The sequence below is a fragment of the Stegastes partitus genome, unplaced genomic scaffold (assembly GCF_000690725.1).
Source record: "Stegastes partitus isolate 25-593 unplaced genomic scaffold, Stegastes_partitus-1.0.2 Scaffold1028, whole genome shotgun sequence".
NCBI lineage: Eukaryota > Metazoa > Chordata > Actinopteri > Pomacentridae > Stegastes > Stegastes partitus.
In genome coordinates this window covers 226,543-247,780 of record NW_007578759.1, presented here as the reverse complement: position 1 = coordinate 247,780, position 21,238 = coordinate 226,543, and the positions used below count along the sequence as shown (strand labels likewise).

General features: G+C 46.6%; 1 protein-coding gene across 1 annotated transcript in view; it reads left to right on the top strand.

The window, feature by feature from the left end:
• pard3bb (par-3 family cell polarity regulator beta b) overlaps positions 1-21,238 on the top strand; it is a 218,717-nt gene that overhangs the window by 25,800 nt on the left and 171,679 nt on the right. The window contains exons 3-4 of the mRNA XM_008295178.1: positions 15,670-15,823; positions 19,789-19,883. Coding sequence (XP_008293400.1) covers positions 15,670-15,823; positions 19,789-19,883 — 249 coding nt within the window. The remainder of the gene's footprint in view (positions 1-15,669; positions 15,824-19,788; positions 19,884-21,238) is intronic.

The window sequence follows — 21,238 nt, the reverse complement described above, 5'->3', positions numbered from 1 at the left end:
GCGCTGCGTTAGCTGCCTCGTCACTGAACCTCTCGTTTCATGGACAGACTCATCGTCTTGGGCTGCAGCTGGTGACGGTTGTCCTTCACTGAAGCTGCAGAGCAGAACAATGACGCCGTAACCTGATGAGACGACTGGCTGCCATCATCAGTGGAGTCTATCTGCAGATCGAGAGACTCAGAGGGAGGCAGTTGATTAGCTATGCATTAGTCACAGATTACTGCAGTTAAACATTAGTCATTTAACTGCAATTACAGCACATGCCGTTATTTAATAGTAAACTTTTGTCTCTTTCTGCATGCATGTGCTCACTCCAGCCTGATGTCCACTGTGGTGTTTCATGACAGATGTTGTTGGTTCGACGTGGCCCGGACTGAACATCAGGAGCAGAATGACTCCAAACTAAACCTTTAAAGTCACTCAGCCTCATGTGTTAACGGCACGCTGGGTTTCACTCCATCACGTACACAGATGGGTAATACAGCATCACTGGCGTGGCACACTTGGAGTGGGTCCGTAATGTTCCATTAGTTTGATTGCTTACAAGCCGTCACACACAGTGGGCAGAAACAATAAAAGCAGAACAGAGCAAAAAATTAAATGGCTCTTTTTAATGCTTTAATTTAATGGTTTAATTTTAATATTGCTCATTTACGACACGAGTGACATAATGAGATGGCTTCACTTAGACACAGATACGTGGTGCCGCCCAGAGCTCCACAGCGATGTACCTCCACACACTCACACTCTTCAAACGCACTGGAGTGGAATAATGGACAAGGCAGTGGAGTAGTGGGCACATTTTATCATTCACACTCTCTTAACCAGCAGCCATCTGCTAAATGCACGCATCCTCGTCTCTGTGTCTGTGGGTGTGTGCACGTCGTGTACCGATGGATGGATGGGTCATACGTTAAGTCACTGGTTCTGATTCAAACAGGAGTCTCAATTATTATTCAATAGACAAAGCACATGGAGTGTTATATAATGCCAGGAGTGCTGCTATTGTTGTTACTGAATTCACAGCAATGCATGCTAACGTGCTAACTATTGATGCTGTTGATTGAATGTGGTCTCTTCTCTCGGATCAATATGCTGATTACAAAAGTTAGAAAATTATCTAAAGTAAAAATAGAAGGTATGGCAGAAAAGTAAAAAATAAAAAGAAGCAAAAAGCAATGAGGGAAACAGCCGTGTTGAGTACGGATGCCTTAAACATTACGATGCATTCAGGTTTTAAGATAGAGGTGGCTTCAATTATTTCCAATTAATGGACGTTTCCCCTAAAGGTCGTCCAGGCTGGGCTCATGCATCGTTATCTGTGAGAGGCTGCTCATTATGATGTGATAAAGAGGAGACAACAGTGGGATCTCACCATAATGAGCCTCAATGCTCCTGCCCAGCTCTTTGTGCTTCCTCCTCCTCCCAGTCTGTCCAGAGGTTCTCCTCGCTGTCTCTGCCTTCACACCGTGTCTCTGTCTTAGCTCTCAGTACCTGTCACTCTATTAAATCATCTAGTTAATACCAGTCTTCCTCCAGCGCTTGTTATTTTTTTCTGGCCTCCTTTCGTTCTCTCTTCTCTCACCGTGTTACAGAGTTCTCGACAAGCATTTAGTAATTCCTCGGCCTCGCCTCTCCTCTCACCCCCTTCCTTCCCCTTCACCACTACTTCTTTCTTTCTTTCTTTCACACTTTCCTCTAATGAATCCAATCATTTTTGAGTCACACCTTCGTGCGCCTGCATGTGTGTGTGTGTGGAGCCTTCATTTGTCAAAGGCACATACAGATGTGATCCGGGCCTGATACATATGTTGACCCTTAGCCAGCCACCAGGGGGGTTAATTGACTAAAGAGAGGGAGAAGCTGCCGGGGGGAGGATGAGCCTGAACACCAGAGGGAGAGAGAGAGAGACGACGACCAGAGCGAGGGCATTAGGAGGGTGAGAGCGTGACGGATAGGTGCAATTTGTAAGAGCATATGAAAAGGGGAAGAGGAGGTTGCACGAGAGAAAGGGGTTAATTGCCAGAGTGAATAAAATGTAAGGCAGAGGCAGGCTGGTAATTAAAGAACTGTGGAGGAGACAGTGGAATAAAGACAAATGTGGGGTTAATGGCAGAAGTGTATGAGGTGGGCATGAGGTGACGGCATGAGGCAGCTCAGCAGCAGGATATGGAGGACTGATCCTAAGTGATAGAGAAAGGGTTAACGGAGTGATTGAAATGAAGCAGACAAGGTGAAAGTGAAAGGGTTAATATCCAGCATGATAAACGATGGAGCCCGTACTCTTCATGCACCTCGGCTCTTAATTAAGGAAACACAGCTGCACCTGGGACCCGCCTAATAGATGGATACCGCATGAACCGGGGTGTGTGTGTGTGTGTGTGTGTGTGTGTGTGTGTGTGTGTGTGCGTGTGCGTGTGCGTGTGTGTGTTGCTAATTGTTATTGTGATGGAGTCCACATCATCATGGATTCATTGTGATGATGAATTGTCTTGATGAAGAGCCTGGATGTGGGTTCTGCTGTGGATGGAGTAACTAATAAACTGGTCCGTCGTGTGATCGGTGATGCTGAGGGAACAGTTTCCTGCCTGCGTATTCCTTCTCTGTTCTCTGCTTTAAACAACTCTCACTTCAGAACAAGGGAACAAATGTTTGTTTGATCGAAGCTCTAACATTTATTCACATATTAGGAATAACAAACCTCATGAACTTGAGCTTCTCATCGCCTTCAGGGATGACTAGTCCTGTTATTGTACAAGATGTGGCCCATCGAAATAACCCTGGTTGCTCCTGAAACATAGGAAGTTGTTTTATATAGCAGACCCACCAGTCTGATTTTGTCCTTCATTATATTTAGAGTATAGCAACAGAGATCTTTAAGTCGTAGACACCTCAGTCTCAGACAGGGTTTTCTGCTGTTCTAACAGCGTGTTAAGACCTACCTGTGAGAGTTTTTGTCTGTTTTAAGGTGCGTTGTTGCTTTGAGAACACATCATTTAGCATGAAGAGGAGTTTGATTGAAGGCCTTGAGAGTAGATGATGTGATCTGTTTGGAAGACTAATGTAATGACGGTGAGCTTTACTCCTCACCTCAATCAGAGAGATGTTACAGGGACCACCTCTCATGTCAGCCCTCTGTGAAAGGAGAGCTCTGTGGAGGTCCTGTGTGTGTGCTTTTAGGACAGATTTATGCTGTGTGTGTGTGTGTGTGTGTTGTCATCACTCACACACTCACACACACACACACAGACGAGGCTAGCAGCAGTTAGCAGAAAGATTTAAATACATTGACAGAGTAATGCGCTGGGCGGTGAGAGCTTTATAAAGAGTGAACCTGTCCCTGAATGTGTGAGTGATGATAACAGGCTCGTTTAATTGCCTAACCCTATACACACACACACACACACACACACACACACACACACACACACACACACAGATCACCAGCTCCCTGAGTGGGCGTCACATAATTCCTGTCATTCACCTTGAGTAGGTGGAGGTAAGACAGCATGATGGAGGGCTGGGGACAGGAAATAGAGGAGTCAGGCAGCGAGAGAAGCCCGGCCACAGAGGTCAGAGGCATTTGGGTCGACTCTGTCCTGATCTTTAACAAGTTCAGCCTCATTTTTATGTTTGTCAGCTGCATTTTGGTAAAATAGCTTCTCACTGTAATCTCACTGTAATTAATAGTTTCCCGCCCTACGTGCAGTTTCAGAGGATTCAGCTGCATGGAGCAGCTCCTCTCCTTATTCTTTAGGATCTGGTCCGTTGATCCAGCAGCTTCTCGTCACTGGAACTGAAGTGTGATGATGCAACCAAGCAGAAGACCGTGTTGATTATTTTTAAGCAAATTACGAGCGTGCAGCATCTTTATTTTCGGCTGACGGCGCTCAGCAGATGCTCGGAGGCAGACCTGGTCATCTACCAGGCTGTTGCTACGAGACTGGTCACATATCCTTACAACCTGGTAGCTGCTGCTAACACCGCGCCGCATGCTGTTGTCACATGTCATCCGATAGCAGCGCGATGGAACGAGAAGCACACGCAGGGAAAATGCTATTAAACTTAGACTGGAGGTAGCATCCAAAGGTCCCGTAATCTGTTTATCAGCGTCTCACGTGTTGGCAGAGCGTCTTCATGCTGCTGCTGTACGGCTGTTTGCTGTGAAACCAACGAGCTGCTGCTGTTCCCGTCTCCTTCAGGAAGAACCCAGTCTGTGATTGGCAGCTCATCACCGTTTGAGTGGGATGACTGCTGCTTAGTTCGGTGTCTCACAGGCCCTGGGTGGACGTCTTCCTCCTCAGTGGTACAGCTGGGAGGCTGATGGCAGAGGTACACGCCTTCAGATGCTAACTGCTTTTATTGAACAAACATGTATATAATCAGTCAGTTTTAACTTTAGAACAGTCACAAAAACATCAGAAAAATGGATTCTCTTCATATATGACCTTTGAGAGAAGTCGGTAGCGTTGCTCTTTCAGATCTCTGTCCTGCAGTAGTATCCTGGACTGTGTGGACGAGCACGGACAGTTTTACCTGAAAGCTGAGCCTAGATATCAGCGTCAAAGCCTTTCACCTTTTGGCCTTTATTAGTTGGGACAGTCGAGACAGGAGAGTGGAGGAGAAGAACTGGGGACGGACCTGCAGCGAAGGGCCATGAGCGGGACTTGAACCCTGTAGCCCTGAACATGGGTCGCCAGCTCCACCAGTGGAGCTACCGCGGCGCCCTTTGCTGCCTTTTTTGTCCTTCATAGTTAAGGTACACAGTGTTGAACGTGCTAGCTGCTAGCTAACCTGTACCTGTGGTGGATCTGTGCAGCAGCACTTGAACAAAGGTCTGAGCTAACGGACGGCGCTCGGGTGTTTCTTTGTCGGGTACAAATTTGTTTGTTGCAGCTCCAGAGCATCATGGACTGGCTGCCTGAGCACACTGATCGATTTATTAAAGTTTCCTCCAGAACGTCACCATGTTGGTTGATTAATGTGTCTGATGAATAGGCCATCTAGAAACAGCCCAGTCAGCCGGTGAATGTGTGATCTCTGCATTATACAGTCCAGCAGCACCCGTTCAGCACCATTTCTCTCCCTGGGTGTTGGGTCGGTCCTCCATCAGTCCCCTGCTGCCTGTCAGCTCATAGGACACATGTCCTGGAACAGGACTCAGGTAATCATTAAACACCTGAACCTCCTGTCTGGGTATCAGCGTTACACGTTAGGATGTTTTATGTCCTGTCTGCACCAGTACTTCCTCTTTGAGGTGCAGATCTGTAGTTTCTCCACCTCTGCTGCTCACTGCAGCTCGAGCACACCGGCACTCATCTCCATGCTGCACGGTACGAGATGATAGAAAGCCCCACCTGCTAGTTGGTAGTACTGGAGTGAAAAATATCGTTGTGAAACACTTCATGTTTTCAGATTTTTGCATTAATTTGTAATCATCTGATGACAGTAGTGTCCCATTTCACAGTGGCTTGTGGACATATAAACAGCTGATAGGTTGAAGTGTGAAGCGGACACAGCTTTAGAGGTACAGTACCGTACTGGCACGGTACTGGCACTGGCCAGTACCGGCACCTGGCACCATACTGGCACAACAGTTTAAAGCTGGAACAGGATTATGCTCACAAATGATTGTCAAAAAAGATGCATAGACACTTCTGAAAGTAAAAACAACAGGAGCAGATGGTTCGTTTGTCGATCAATCAAAGAACATCAGGAGCTACTGAAACCTTACAGAGAATCAGAAATCTTTCTAATACGACACCAGAACACTTAAACCCAACACACATCAACAGATTTTTAGAACTGCAGTGGATTTTGCATAAACATTAAGTATGGCTGGTGTCATGTGTACTTCTAGTAATAAACCCATCTGACTAAATGTGAAGCTCCTGTAATGAAATAACAGCAGTTTAAAGTATGACATGTGAACCGTAGGACCGTGTCCTGCTTACTGCCTGATCCGAGCATCACGGCGGCTGCTTCGTGCCAGGTTACTCCATCTTCTTCTGTTATTCACGGGAAATTGTTGATTTGAGACGGTGAGATTGTGTCGTGTGTAGAAACAGTTAATGATGCTGGAAGTATTTTTCTTCTGGGGAGCTTTGAAGTGGTGTGGCAAGATTGATTGTTCTCCTTCAGCTCTGAAGAAGATAAGCTGTCTGGGGGTCAGGAGACAACCTTTCAGCAGTTAACCCCATAATCCCCAGAGTGGTTGCAGATTATAGACGTGAATGCCTCCAGCGGCGGTCCTCCATCAGATAGAGCGACAGCCTCCACCAGACACGCTCAAAGTTTCAACGTTCACACGAATGTGGCTTTTTATTTTCATCTCTTCAAGGAAATAAGAAAATCGAGGATCATTAACCAACATTTTCTAATCGTGTGTTCTGCTCATTTTATCGGCCCTCCTGAGAAGCCCAGTGACATGTGTTCTAGTAGCAGGTCTGATTTAATCTGTTCTGTAGGTTCTGTGTGTTTCTGGGTCTGTATGCAGGCATATATGAGCGCAGCACAATGATCCAGCCGCCAGTTATTAGTGCTCAGCATCCTGACATGTTAATCCTCAGATAACAGCCATCAACACTGTGTGTGTGTGTGTGTGTGCAGTCTAATCAGTCACATCTGACAGACAGCAAATCCTGCTTCAAAAGCCACTCAGACGTTCATTGTTATGTGGAGAGCCAGTTGAAGGAGATAAGATGTTGGGAAAGAGAGGATGAAGGAACGAAGGCGAGACACATGAGCTACCAGGGATGTGAGTACGACCAACTAAAGCCTGACAACTTTTACAGCTCTGTGCATATAAGATATATAAATCATTCACATGGTGGACATGAGTGTTGTTGCAGAGCCAGGGCCTTACAGCAGAGGTGTTGTGAGAGTGGTTGTGGAGGAGAATGGAGGATACCAGTGTCCTTGGGTTTGGAGTGAGATCTTTTTTAAACGCTGTGTAACAACTGGGAGTTTGCATTTTTTGGCCGTGCTGCGCACAAGGAGAAAGACTTGGATGCAGTCAAAACATGGTCTGTTCTCATTGTCGGATAGATTGATTACAACAGACAGACCCAGACTGTTGTTGGGTGAGTTGATGAAGGAGTGAATCGTGTACGACGAGGTAATTTGTCACAGAGGTTTTGTTTTGTAGACATAACGTGTGAGTTCAGGAGGTTTTGTGAGACGAAGCGCTGGATGTGATATCCAGGCCTCTCCAGAACCACAGTGCATATTGTTCATCCATCTCAATCTTTCAAGGATAACAAACAACAATCATGATCCTTAGTTTCGGCCGTATTCTTCAGTCTGTGATCCAACTGTTAGAAGATGTCTGTTAATGTTCACTGTCGTGTTTGAGGATCTGGTGTGTGGTGCTCCTAAGTTGTGTTTTACTAGAATACAGCTTCTGATGTGTATCGGGCCAACAATAAGGATCAGGACTGGGACTGATGCAGACAGATTAATAACCCTCCAGAACCGCCAGTCCCTTTGTCCACTGGGCTGCTGTTTCCATTACTTTCTGTTGTGCACAAACTTCCAGGCTCTGACTCCTCGCTGAGCAGAATACAGATCTGCTGAACTCAGACAATAATCCGTCGGTTATCTCTCCGTTTTCAGAGGTTGGAGTCCAGAACTTCAAGGGAAGCAGCTCTTCATTTTGTGTGAACGCTGGCCGTTGCTCCAACCAGTCAGAGTCACAGAACCCAGACTGCTGTTAGCAGTAATGCGTGGGATACCTTGGTGACAGACCAGAACGCTGTTATCTCCTCTGGCTGGTGTCCTCCCTGCAGACACACAGCACAACCTCAAATACCTCCGCTTAGGATCAGGACCAGAACACCTGACCAGGACTCCCCCAGTTCCTGATCTGCTGTTTGCTCTGCGTTCATCACAAAGAGGCACATTGAAATATTAGAGTAGCTGACATGAAAAGATGAGCAGCACACAGCTGATCCTGGTTGAGCTGTACCATGAGACTACTAACCTTCAGTTAAAGCAGCTGTCAGACTGTGTCATAGATCTGATGCACCAACACTGACTTCCCTGTGTTCAGAGTGTGCCTTTCAGTTTTCTCTGGTTTATGAGTGCTGCCATTTAGGCTGCTCCTGGTAGATCATTGAGAATATGGCCTGCACAGAATGCGTCCATCTGTGCCACTGTGTGTCTCCATAATGCTGTTCCATATGGCCAAGTGTGGTCTACACACAGCCTCGGGGAGCTGGTGCTAGATGGCGAGCACACACGCTCCCACGTGCACGGATGTCCTCCTTACATATATGTAGGGACACAAACAGCCGCGCACGCTCATGCAAATATGGATGCAGACAAGCACACACACCATCTGCAGGACTGGGGAAGCAGAAGCTGTCATTATATCTTGGCTGTGTGACAGACACTGAAGTTCTGTGTGTCTGAAGTTCACAAAGTCACTGAGCATCGGTTCTGCTGGTGCTGATGGAGGCTGCTGCACGTCGGACAGCTGAAAGCTTTCTGCTTTTCCTGTTTTGAAGGACAGATCTCTCTATAAAGTCTTCCTGTGTGTGTCTCCTCCTCCTCCTCCTCTCTCCACGTCTTCATGTCTGCTTCTCATTCTTCACAGTAATTCTGTCCCTCATTCATCTTTTCCTTCCCGCCTGTTTTGTCTGGACGTGTGCTGCTCCGCTGGGAGGTGAGGTGACTGGAGATCAATAGAGGGTCAGCACACACACATGCACGCTGCAAACCGCTGAGCAGGCACATTTTATTCATTCATATTCTCTGTCCAGAGACAACATCATCCTAATTATCGATTGGCACAGCGATGGATGGACTGCAGCGGAGAGGTCACGGAGATGTGTGTCTAATACATCTGTCCCTGCGCTCCTCTACGGCGTGGATGTAAATGCCTTTCTGATGTACAGCATGCACGTCCTTTGTGTTTTATTATCTGTGCTGAAATCTGTCGTTAATGTTCTCTCTGTCAGCCGCTGCATTTAAGACGTTTAAACAGCGCAAGAGACGAGAACAAGTGTGATGGAAGACAGGAAACATCAAGGAATGAAGTCGTGGGATTATAAACAGAGTATGGAGATGGAGAGAGTGAGCGCGGGCGTATCAGCTTCATGTGCTAATCAATAAGCTCTTTGTTGCTGTGTGAGTGTGTCCAATAGAGCAAAGTGCTGGAACATGATGATTTACATCAGCTGATTTGTAAGGAACCACCAGCACTCAGAGGAGAGAGGCTGGGCCGGAGAGAGGAGCTGCAGAGGGCAGAGCGAAGGAGGAGGAGGCGAAGACAGGAGGCAGGGCAAATGAGAGGAAGCAAAGTAACCGAGAACGGAGGCAACCGGAGGAGAGGATAGGCAAAGGATGGGCGGAGGGAGGATAGGAAGCAACAGAGAGGAGGAAAGTGAAGCCGGAGGGGAAACTGGGCTAAGCAGGAATATCTGCTGATGGAAGACGAAAAGGCCACCGTGTACGTAGCCGAGCATGGAAGAGCTGACCTGCCTCAGGGTTCATTCAAATTCTCTTTGTGATCTGCACAATTATTTTCATGGTGGTCACACAGAACCGTGCTCGGCTTTAACAGCAATATTTCTCATGTTAACTTCAGAGAGCGTTGGTTTGCTCGAGTGGCCTGAACTCGACACGACAGCAGCTCAGCTCTTAGTGGTGCATGCTTCAGAGTTATGTCCCGAGACTAAACATGCCCGTTTTAAACTTTGGCATCACATCAGAAGGGAATGAGGACATGCCGATAGAAACGCTCAGCTGGTTTACAGAGTTTAAAGAGCTTCATCCAAGTGTTTCCATACAGACAGACAGAGAACACGACATATGTCAGTCTGCCTCTCTTTGCTTCTCACAGGCAGAGCAGCTCTTCTGCTGCAGGATGAAGCTCACAGGTGAGCACAGTGCCAACCTGTGAGGGCTAGAGGTGGGTGGGCCATCGGGGTGCAGTGGCTTCATGATGCGCTTCAGATGCAGTTTGTGTGGTGTGGAGCTAGGTGGTGCTGTCAGCCTGTCCTCTGTCAGTGTGTGTGTGTGTGTGTGTGTGTGTGTGATCAGACTGGGTTTCTGTCTGATGAGGAACGGTAGAACTCTGTGATTCTGGACCTGGAACACACATTTATTATCCTCAATTCATTGTTGTGTTCAGATCATTGGAGTTCATTAATAACATTGTTTTTATGAAGAAGCACCATGAAAAGCTGAAATAGCACAGCTGGCAGTAAATTAGCATATTCACAGGAGAAAATAGAAGATTGTTATTTTTGCACACTGTCTTATTTTCCCTCTTAATCCTCCGTCATGTTCCCAAAACTAGCTGCACAGGTTGAACACAGGCTGTAGAATAATGCCTGATGTACCGTGTACGACAGCAGTGTGATTATTCACAGGCCTGTGCACGTGCACGTGCACGTTCGGTCATGCATGGGCCGGTGCGGCGGTTTTGATAGATCTGTGGTGATGGAGTGGTCATTGCTTAGAATATTGCTGACTGCATCAGATGCACATATGAACATCATAGACCTTCATGGTAAGTGGTGGTGAGTAGAAATCAAAGCTCAGCGGTGTGCATGTTTAAAGATGTGTGTGTGTGTGTGTGAGAGCTGCGTATATGTTCATGCATTTGGCTGATTGTAGCATTTTATTGATCCACAGCAAACCAATCAATCAGGCTCTAATCGACCCGATTAGAAAGCGTATCATGTGGAAGGAGATGGTAATGTAGGCACATGCACTGATGCCATGTTGTCCACGTAGAGGCTGAGCTGCTATTAATCTACCTGTGTCCATGTGAAGGCCTCTTACAGTTGTGTTAGTGGACAGAAGCCGACGCTGCACTGCTTCCTGTCACACGTTAGAACACGTTCCCATACAGTATGCACACGGTGCTGGTGTACGCAGCTCACTGAAACATCACCTGTTGGCCTTGTTGCTGTTAGAGTTCATCGTCTGCAGCCAGGTATTGTTAATCACACCAGGTTGTTAACTTCTGAATAAAAGAGCGAGTCGTACTCTGGTCACGGTGTTGGTGTGAAGTAAACATAGAAGGAACTCTGCCGTTCAGAGAGACCGACCAGGTGGTGATTGAGGCTCAGCGAGGGCTGCAGCTCACCAGTATCTTCACTGTTGATTATTATTATACAAGTTAAAAATGCTGATCAGTGTTTCCCAGAGCCCAGTGTGACCTCACGTGTGTTGTCTTGTCTCGTGCTTCGGTTATTTGGGTCCAGCCCTACGTTTGGGATCAGTTAACTTCCAGTACTCGGGTCCTTTTACCTAACCCTGTTAGATATTGTGGGTCGCCGGCACCCTGGGACTCATGCAGAGCAGTATTGACACACATAGCATGTATTTCTGATATTTTACAAGCATTTAGATGTCTAAAGCTCAGACTAACGCACACACACAATCAAATGGTTTGCGCTGTAGTCGGAGGCAGATACAGACAAAACGAATCCTGATTTCTTGCTCAGATGGCATTTTGGAGCTCCAGGATTCAAGCTCCCAGATGGATGAAGGCACTCCTACACGAGCTTGTCAGCAACATGATCAAAGTCAAACATGTGTTTTGACAGAAACGCTGAAGCCGACAGAAGGAGAAAAAAACACAGCATCTCACCAACATCTCTGAGTGTGTCGGGTTGTTGACAGAACAGCTGATGAGAAGGTTAAATGTTATATATAATAGCATGATTGATGCACACAGTGGGATCAGAGCTGGATGCTGGAAAGTCACAATTAACTCTTTACTCAGTGGCTAAAAATACGAGCTGTCTGCCGGGTCTGGAGATATCTGGTTCACTGGTTCTGAGGTCAGGCAAGCACACTCGCTACCAGCTTGGACTGACTTCTGCAAGTGAACATTATACATAAAGTCTTATATTCCATCAGTAATTCAAGCATTTATCAAACCAGATCACACCAGGGCTGTGTCCCAAATCACCTGCTACACCTACATAGTGCACTCAAAATCTCCCACAATGCACCTGAAGAGTGGCATACAGCCGATGGCCACCAACCAGCAGCATGGACCACCATGCGTTGTGTGAAAGGAAACGAGACAAACGAGAGCGTGACAACTTGTCATGAAAATGTCATTTCCCGTTTGTGTTTTGCTAAATTTTATTTGACCCGATTCTTAGCAGCGCAGTTAACTGTATATCTGATGCGTTTGCTCTTCGCGCTACAAACAGCTAGTGAGCGACGTAACCAGTAGCTCCAGTCGTGTCCAGAGTGTCAGTTTGCCGAGATGCTCACTACACACTTCACTACATGGTGGTCCCTGGGTAGGGAGCAGGGAGTGAGTGGATGGTTTCGGACACAACCTCCGTGTTGTTTAGGTTGTGCATATGTGATTTTTTAATGCAATGTTATAAAAACATCCATCCATTATCTGTACAACCAAGCACACTCACATTCACACCTACGGACAATTTACAATCACCAATTAACCTCAGCATGTTTCTGGACTGTGGGAGGAAGCCGGAGAACCCGGAGAGAACCCACGCTGCACGGGGAGAACATGGAGACTCCACGCAGGAAGATCCTGGGTGTCCTCACCGGGATGCTAACCGGCGACCTTCTAGCTGCGAGGCCACGGTGCTAACCACTGATCCACCTGCAGCCCTGTTCAGGTTGTGCAGATGTGATTTTTTTAATGTAATGTGACAAAAACAGCTAAAGAAGATGCTCTACGTCTTGAGTCTGAAGTCGGTGAGCGGCTGGTGTGAGAGGAACAGACAGACTTGGCAGCAGGTAACTTTTCATTTTTGCTGGAAGTGGACTCATCATTGGACCAGCACTTGACACAGTGATGCTCTGAGACAATGTGAAGCTTCAGGTTTTTGCTCTTCCTCTCTGACATCCCAGAGGTTTTCACAGTACAGCACATCTGTCAGTCTGGCTCATTATTATCATTATAAGTCTCTCTGTGCTTCACTCTGTCACCTCTCTGCCTCTCGCCCGTCTCTCCGTCGCTTCTCGGGCTGTGGTGTCATGTTGTTTGGCAGGTCTTTGAGTTCCTCTGTCGAACAGAACAGAGGCTAAGTCCTCCCCTGTCTCATCTGGTTGTCTTCCCTTTCTTTTCACCTCAGCTTTTTAGGAGACTTGGCAAGGCTCTGTTGAATTTGTCTACACATTTTTCTTCCAGTCATTCTCTCAGATGTTCTTTTTTAAGAATCTCCGCCGCCCCTCTTTCTTATCTGGGAGCTATTAGTCTTGTTCTGCTCTCTGTAGCAGACACATTCATGGAAACTGGTCAAGCATGTGAGCTGTTTTTGTGAAATATGTGTAGGTTTTTAAAGCGCCGCTGTCCCTTCCTCACCTCCGTGTCCCTCTTTTTCCTGTCGGCCTAATTGCCGTCTCTGCAGTAGCTGCCGGACAAGGCTCGCCAAAGGTTTGCTGCTTGGCAGGAAAAGGTTGATGGATCATCATCAAGTAAGAAGCACTGTGATTACATCACCAAGCCAAGGTTGTGCTCTCCAGGAATGAGCAGAAGTGTGTAAATACACTAATAGGACAGAGGAGCGGTCGGGGATGTAGAGACAAAGGACGGAGGAAAGATGGAGCAGGACAATGAGAGGAATGTGTGTGAGACAGATGGAGGTGGGGAGTGTGTCAGAACATGAATGTGTGAGAGCCGGAGAGGCCTCGGTTGTGCTGAATATCTGGTGAGATCTGGATGGAAGATGGTGAGAAAGGTGCGATATTGTGTAACTCAGTGCTGTTCAGCTCTCTGCTCTGCCTGCTCAGGGCGTGCTGCAGAGAACGAACATACATGTAGCATGTATGTTCAGTAAAGAAGGTAGAGGTTGAGTATTTCAGAGTTAAGTCAGATTTTAACCCCGTCAACAACTAGTAATGTGTAAATGGTTGAAATGAACACTGTAACAAAAACATTTTTAACCACTGATGCTTAATGTTTACCACAAAGTAGGCATTAGTGCAACAGGAGTTAGGGTTAGGGTTAAAGTTAAGGTTAAGGTCAGGGTCAGGCTTAGGAGTTAAGGTAGACACCAGGCTACTGGAATTCTAAATTAAACAGCAGAAAGTAATGACTCCATGTAAAATTCCTGTTCAGTGATTGACCTGACAAATCCAGAATTCACTGATATCACTACTGTCTTCCACATTAACAACCAGCTGCCTAGTTACAGCTGCTGCTAGTTATCGCTGCTGCTAGTTATAGCTGCTGCTAGTTATAGCTGCTGCCTAGTTATAGCTGCTGCTAGTTATAGCTGCTGCTAGTTACAGCTGCTGCTAGTCATCGCTCCCAGACCTGATGTATGTGAAGTTGTTACCTGTAGTTAGCATTAGCATTAGCCTGCAGATACACTCCGTCGCTTTAGTTTAAATGTTGTAGAAAGCATGTGATCAGAGTCCTGCTGCTCCTGGATGTTAGCAGCGTTAGCTTCTATAGCTGCTATACCAGCCTGTATTTGGTAAACCCAGCTCAGTGTTAGCAGCAGGGTCAGGCAGTTAGCTAACGGGACAGCAGCTGGACACTTGGTCCAACTTGATGCTTTGTGACCCTTATAGGTGATCAGCAAACACACCTGTAACTCCATCTCATCAAACACACAACTATCAATTAACAATCAAATTGTTAGCATAGCGGGTTTAATAGAGTCTTATTTATGTTATTTATTTAGATTTTCCTGTTTCAAAACCAGATTTAGTTTTGGATGAACAAACTGCTCTACTGATCAGGTTCTCCATGAGCCATTGCTTTGTGTTTTAGACCTGCATTGTTTTATTTTATTTTTTGCTGACTAGTGCAGAAGAAGCAGTCACCAGACCACAGAGCAGTCACTCACGCTGCATGTGAGGCAGAGAGACAGTGTGTTGCACACTTGTGGGTTCCAGTGTGGCAGGAAGCCTCTGGCTTTGCTGGCAAAGTCCTCTTTCTTTACTCTTGACCGCTATAGACACGACGCACACACACATACGTTGACACACACTTGCGTGTACACACACAGGCCTATTCAGCCTGTGCATGGAGGCCCCTAGAACAGTGTGTTGACCAGCTCTGTGCTATGTTCGGCTAAACGCAGACTCAGTGCAATGCTCAATAGACGGGGATTCCTCTATATAACACAGCTACAGCTAGCAGAGCGTCACACACATGCACCAGGGACACGGATGGAGGCAGGTGTTAATCAGTAGCCACCCGCTCTGTCGCAGGAATGCTGGGCTCCTTGGACGTCCTCTATAGCGTCCTCATCCACAAGGTAACACACACGCTGTGTGCATGCACATGCACTGAACCGCACACCGTTTTCCTTTGCTGTGCTTGATCTGAAGACATGTGAGCAGCAGGGTGTTTATCGCCGTTCATCCAGTACAGTGTGTAGTACAGTCAGGAGACGTCACCTCTCAGGGCAGCTCGGGTGTCTGCTTCACATTCTCTGCTTGACTTAAAATGCGCTGGTGCTGCCTCTAACATTTGCTTTGCATTGTGTAATGCAAGTAAATCGCTAAAGTAGCGTGCTGGCAGCAAAGAGAGCTGGAGTGGCTTTTATCTCAGTGTGAGTAACGAGAAGCAAACAGAAAACCTGGAGCCACTGTGAGCCCATGTTGGGAGTCCTACACCTTCCCTCTGCTCCAGTACTGTGCTCATAATGAATTAAACGAGTAGAAGACATGAAGTGAACAATAAGCGACTCCTGTGTGTGTTTCCTTTAGCTGATGGCGGTGTATGAGGAGCAGGAAGCCCAGCAGAGGGGCGTGGCCAACACCAGCCTCGCCCCCAGCCCCGAGCTCTACCAGGCCGAGCTCGCTGCCTTCCAGCCAATCACAGGAGGAGAGATTGAAGTCACTTCCTCAGCCCTGAAGTCCAGTAAGTTTGTTTTTAGTTTAACGTTGATGTGGTTTGACATTCTGCAGATCTCCATATTAGAGAAAAATGTGTGAGAGTCATTCAGTCTGAGGTTGTGTGATCTAAATGTTGATAGGGGACCTCTCTGCTTTCTATTATCATATATATGAACATACACAACATGTGCTTGATGAATGTATGTGTGCAACATATAATAATGTTTATTTCTAGAAGATTTTAAAGTTCTTTCAAAAGTTCTTTGCAGAGTTTTTAAGCTGTCTGAACATGTGTGCTCCGTCTTTGGTTGGATTTAGGCTTCATTCAGGAACTTTCTCGTCTCTAGAGGAGGACCATTGTCCCTGACATGAGTGCAGCTCTGGCGTTTGTCACTGTAATGCAGCACTAAGCCAAACCCAATTGGACCAGGTGTTGTGCCTCTGACAAGCCCGTCCACTTTACCTCTGGCTGCTAGAAAAGCTCTGCTGCCTCTGAGAAGTACTTAGTCTTCCCCCAACTGTTGACCGGGCCGGGGCTTTGTCGTACCAGAGCTGAGTGTCACGTGGTCTGAATTCGGTTTCAAAGGACTGCAGAAACATGGCAAAGGAAGAGAAAGTCCTCCGGGAAGCCTCTTAGCTTTTAGCTGTAACCTGTAGGTCGGTGCAGCAACAGGTCAGTGTCACAGCGGATGTCAGACAAGAAGCAGCTTTAGTTTCTAATGACGTGATTAAAAACATCGTTTTGTATAGACGGGATGAGTCGGTGGCATGAAGACAAAAATCAGTCATTCTGAAATAATAAAACCCAGTTGGCGTTTCCTGTTCAGCATGTTCTTGGTTTTAGAGCCGTACATGTCGTGTAGATGCTAGAAAAGATGTTAAGTTCACATTCCTGGACAGACGAAGGTCAGCATGTGATGGGCAGCACAGTAATGGAAGCAGGATGGTAGCTGCTGACGTGTTGGCAGAACCGTGTCAGTGAGGCCAGGATGAAAAGGAGAAGACAGGAAGTGTGTGTGTTCTGTCAGGCTGCAGAGCAGAAACTGATGTCTGTGTCTGGTTCCTGTTACCTGGACTAGACCTATCTGCCTGACCTTTACGTCCCCGGTACCCCTCTCTGGCTTATGTCAAGTCAAGTGCTGGTTCAGTAGCGTGCTGTACATGTGAGCGTGAGAAGGCTCAGCCGTGGTTGAAGGTAGCTTCAGCATGAGGGTGATGGACTGCTCACAGTCAGTTTTATTTTACGCCACTTCAGATGAGGAGTGATACCGCTCTGGTGTTTAGTGTAAGCTGTGCCTTTTATCAGCAGGGCTCGTTGTTTTCTGTATTCTTAGTGATTTTGATGATACTGTCTTCTCTGTCCCACTGGACCAGATCTAATGTCACACTCTGTACGTATGACCGTAAATATCCTCTATCAATACTGCTAGTTTATCTCCAGCAGTAATAACAGAAGTGACATTTGGGCTCGTACGATACGACCTTCCTAAATCGTGAAGGGGCCTTGGCTGTATGCTGCGACACGGCTAAGACAGGAAGTTTAGTCTGTTTCAGTATGGCGCCTGTCAGCAGAGCTTAGTGCTAATGTGTGACTGTCATGGGAGATTAGAGGTAGCGCAGCTCTGGAGACGATCACTGTCAGAGTGAGAAGGTCAGCGTTAGGCCTCTACCACTGTCTCTGTCCAGCCTCTCTCCTCCTCTCTACCACCTCCTTCTCCACCTTTCTGCCTCTGACTGTCTCCAAACCGTCCTGTGTCTCCTCGTCTTTGTGTCACTGCCTCCTTGTTATGAGCAGACTCGTGCAGGCTTTTCATTCATCTGCCTTCACTTGGGCTCTCCGTCAACCTTCTTCCACCACCATGTGGGTCGCATAAACACACCGGACACCTTCTGATGACGCTGTGCAGCTGATTTATTTGATCAGAAGGTGTTTAGCTTCAGTGTAAGTTCTGAGAAAATGCTGGCTGCAGCTGTTTCTCCATCTATCCCATATTCAGTCTCACAGAACAACCCAGAAGGCTGGACCACAAAAAACCTGCCAAATATGCCTTATGGGTACCATAGTTATGTATTCCACAGTTATTTCTCCACTGAACAGGTAGTGTGTAACCTAAAACAGAGAAATAGACACATTGCTAATATTTAAATGACAACAATTAGTTCAGTCTGGTATCATGCATCAGATCAAACAGCAGAGCTCTATGTCACGGTGTGACTGTAGGAGGATCAGACACGTGGTGAAACAACACGTCAGTGGCTGTAGTAGCTCCTGTGTAGCTATTAGAATATACGTGTACATATATGAACCATCTGTTATTGATATTTCTGTTGCACATGTTCACCATCTCCTCCTGTCGCTCCTCTGCTTGTGTTTCTGTCTCCATCCAGTGTCTCTGCCTCCTGTCCTCCTCCATTCATCTGTCTCTCACTGCCTTCCTCTGAGGAGATGGATTGATCAGAGTTTGATGTAATCCATATCTCCAGCCAGTCTAAGAGCACCAAGGGTCCATTTGGTGACGATCAATACGTGACCCTACAAATACCATGTGGCCTGTCGTCTGAGTAGCGCCCGTATAGAGTTCCCTCCACCTCTGCTCTTCTATTCCCAGCTGAACCATAGACGCTAGCGTGGCCGTGTTCTTAATGTATATGTGGATTAATGGTGTCTGTGAGTGGGGATGGTGGATCTAAGGCACCACACAGATCATCATCACATGGCCACTGATAAATCTTATTTATTTGCGTTTCTCAGTGTTGACTTTCCTCTCAGGATCGCTGCTCCCTGGCTTCAGCAGCAGCACAGGCTCCAGGGCGGTGGCTTCATCTATCAGCTTCCCCTAAATGAGGATTTTATGCAGAGGGCTGATGAGATGCGAAGGAGGAGACGTGTCATACGTTACATACTTGCACACAGAAAATCTGCTCGTCAGCCACTTACTGGCCGTTTGGATGCAGGAACAGCAGTGTGCTCACCAATGGGATGTGAAGGGAGGATCGTACATAACGTCTCACGCCGCTGCTCTCAGATCTGCTCCTTGCAGACCTATGAAGTGGTGCATTTCCACAAACAGCTTTCAAAGATGAGCTTAGTATGTAATCAGCAGATATGGACGTCCATCCATAAGCACGCGTCTGGCTGTTCGTCTGGATGATTAAAGTCAGTGTGAGGGAAACCCTGAGGCTGCTTTAAGTTGCCTCTTTCTTTGTCAGTGTGTCTTTTCTTTCCTTACTTTCATCTTCTGCTGGATGCTCACTGACCATACCACAGCGTCGCTCCGTCTTCTCTGTTGTTTGCGAGCCCACGTGGACTTCTGCAGGCTGGATTTCTGATGAGTATCGCCGTGACAGAGCAGAAATTCATTTTGTCAGCAGCCACATAAAAACATTCGTCTTTTCTCTCTTCCTTTCTCATTCTGCTCTGACACTTGTGAAGAAACACTCAGAAGCCTCTGTGCAGTGCGCCGTGACTAGCGTAGGTCTGTATCTTGTCAACTAAAGAATTATTATTAGACATGAATCCTGCTGAACTGTGACTCCATCAGAGCAGCATCACAGATACAGGCCTTCTCTACTGCCACCTTTTCTCCTGATCTGTCGTATCGTTTTAAAAATGTGACTGAAGGTAGTTATATGGACTGTTTTATGTCCCATGTCTGCTGTTATGTTGTCATATTCCTTTCCAGATGTGTTATTTAAACAGGGAAATAAGACAAACTGTAGAACATCTCCCTGAAATGTTTCCTGTAGTTTTTTTATTCATACACATCTCTGCTTCTGTTTAACGCGACCTTATTATCTCGTGTAGTGAGACAAGAATTAAGGCAGCTAATCTCAGCTTTGCATCATGCAGTGGATGAAAAACACGTTAGAGCAGAATATCTGAAGCGGATGTGCAGGTATCACCCAGATCTATAGGGACAGGCCTCAGCGTCACAGGTTCTCAGCCCACCTCCACATTTCCTTTATCTGCTGTTCTCTGGTTCTGTGCAGACACACCCCTGCTGGTGAGAAGCAGCAGTGACTCAGCCCTCAGCCCCCAGCCAGCCGAGACCGAAGCCTCCTTCCATGAAGACCTCGCTGTGATGGTAAGACCCAAAGACCCCATGCAGATGGAACAACGAGCACATAGGAGCACCTGTGAGAGTCTAATAAATGCACACATGTGCCCATAGCGAGGTCCTGATGTGACTCCAGCGGTACGACACGATAACCAGCACTGAAACACATGAAAAAGTCAAAAGTCCTCGAAAGGCTCTGATGTTTTTAGGTACATCTAAGACCAACACTCCTTCACCTGCTGTATGTGTGTAGCTATACCTGCTGGAAGCTTCCTCCTCAGGAGTGGAAACCAAATGCCTGGTTCTGTGCAAAACACTCCCCAGCGTGTTGCTGCGGCTCATATAGAGCTGCAGGTCCACTAAGCCAGGTCCAGTCCGTCTGGTGCACATTTCCCCGGTTTATTTAACCTCTGTGGTTCTGTCAGAGGTGCACAGGATCCCGTGTTGTAGCTGCCTGTAGGTTCTCTGGTGTTGGGTAGCCTGCTATCTACTGGCTTAATGCAGTTCAAAAACAAACCTGGTGTTTTACTTTGAGGAGTCGGCGGTTCATTCATGTACGAGCCAACATGTCGCAGCATTACAGAGTTTCTACACCCTGATTGGTAGCGTTCCATTTTTCTTCTCAGGTTTTATTCCAGCTTTTTAGAAGGTCCTCTACATGTGGCATCAGCTTTAGGAAGATATGGATTTGCTTTGATGAATCATCAGGAGCTCTCCTCCACTGCTGTCCTGATCTAACAGGCAGATTGCCTTTAAACATGCTAACCACATTAAGACACTTTGATTTTAGTGACCCTTTGCTCATGAAGCTCAGAGAATAGCACATAGTTTTAATAATCTACCCACTGTAGTACTGATGTAGATGAATGGTCAGATTTAACCTCAGGATTCATAACATTTACTGTTATTTGTTATTTATTACATATTGGAACTGCCGATAAAAGTGCAGCCTTAGAAATGTGGTTCAGCTTAAAACAGCTCATTGTGTGGTTCTACTTTATATTCAGTGTCTCCCTGTCTGTAGGGAGGCTGTACATATGCGCTGTACAGTGTTTCCTCTGGGATGTTCTCCAGCAGGCTGTCCGGGAGCCGTGGCGACGGAAACACATGACATCTGACTGCAGATGTTACTTTACAGCCTATTTATTAAATGGCCAGCTGAAAATGGCTTTTTAAAGGCTGAATGTAAAAATAAAATAAAATCTAATTAAATAAATAAAAATCAAATCAATCAATAATAATAATCCTTTCTTGATGGGGCTGTAGAATCAGTGGCTAAGTTTGCAGCCAGGCTCAGAACCATGAATGTTTCTGGGTTTTCTATAGAGGAGCTCTGAGGTTCTGTTGGAGGGAAACTCTGTGAGAGGCTCAGCAGCATCCAG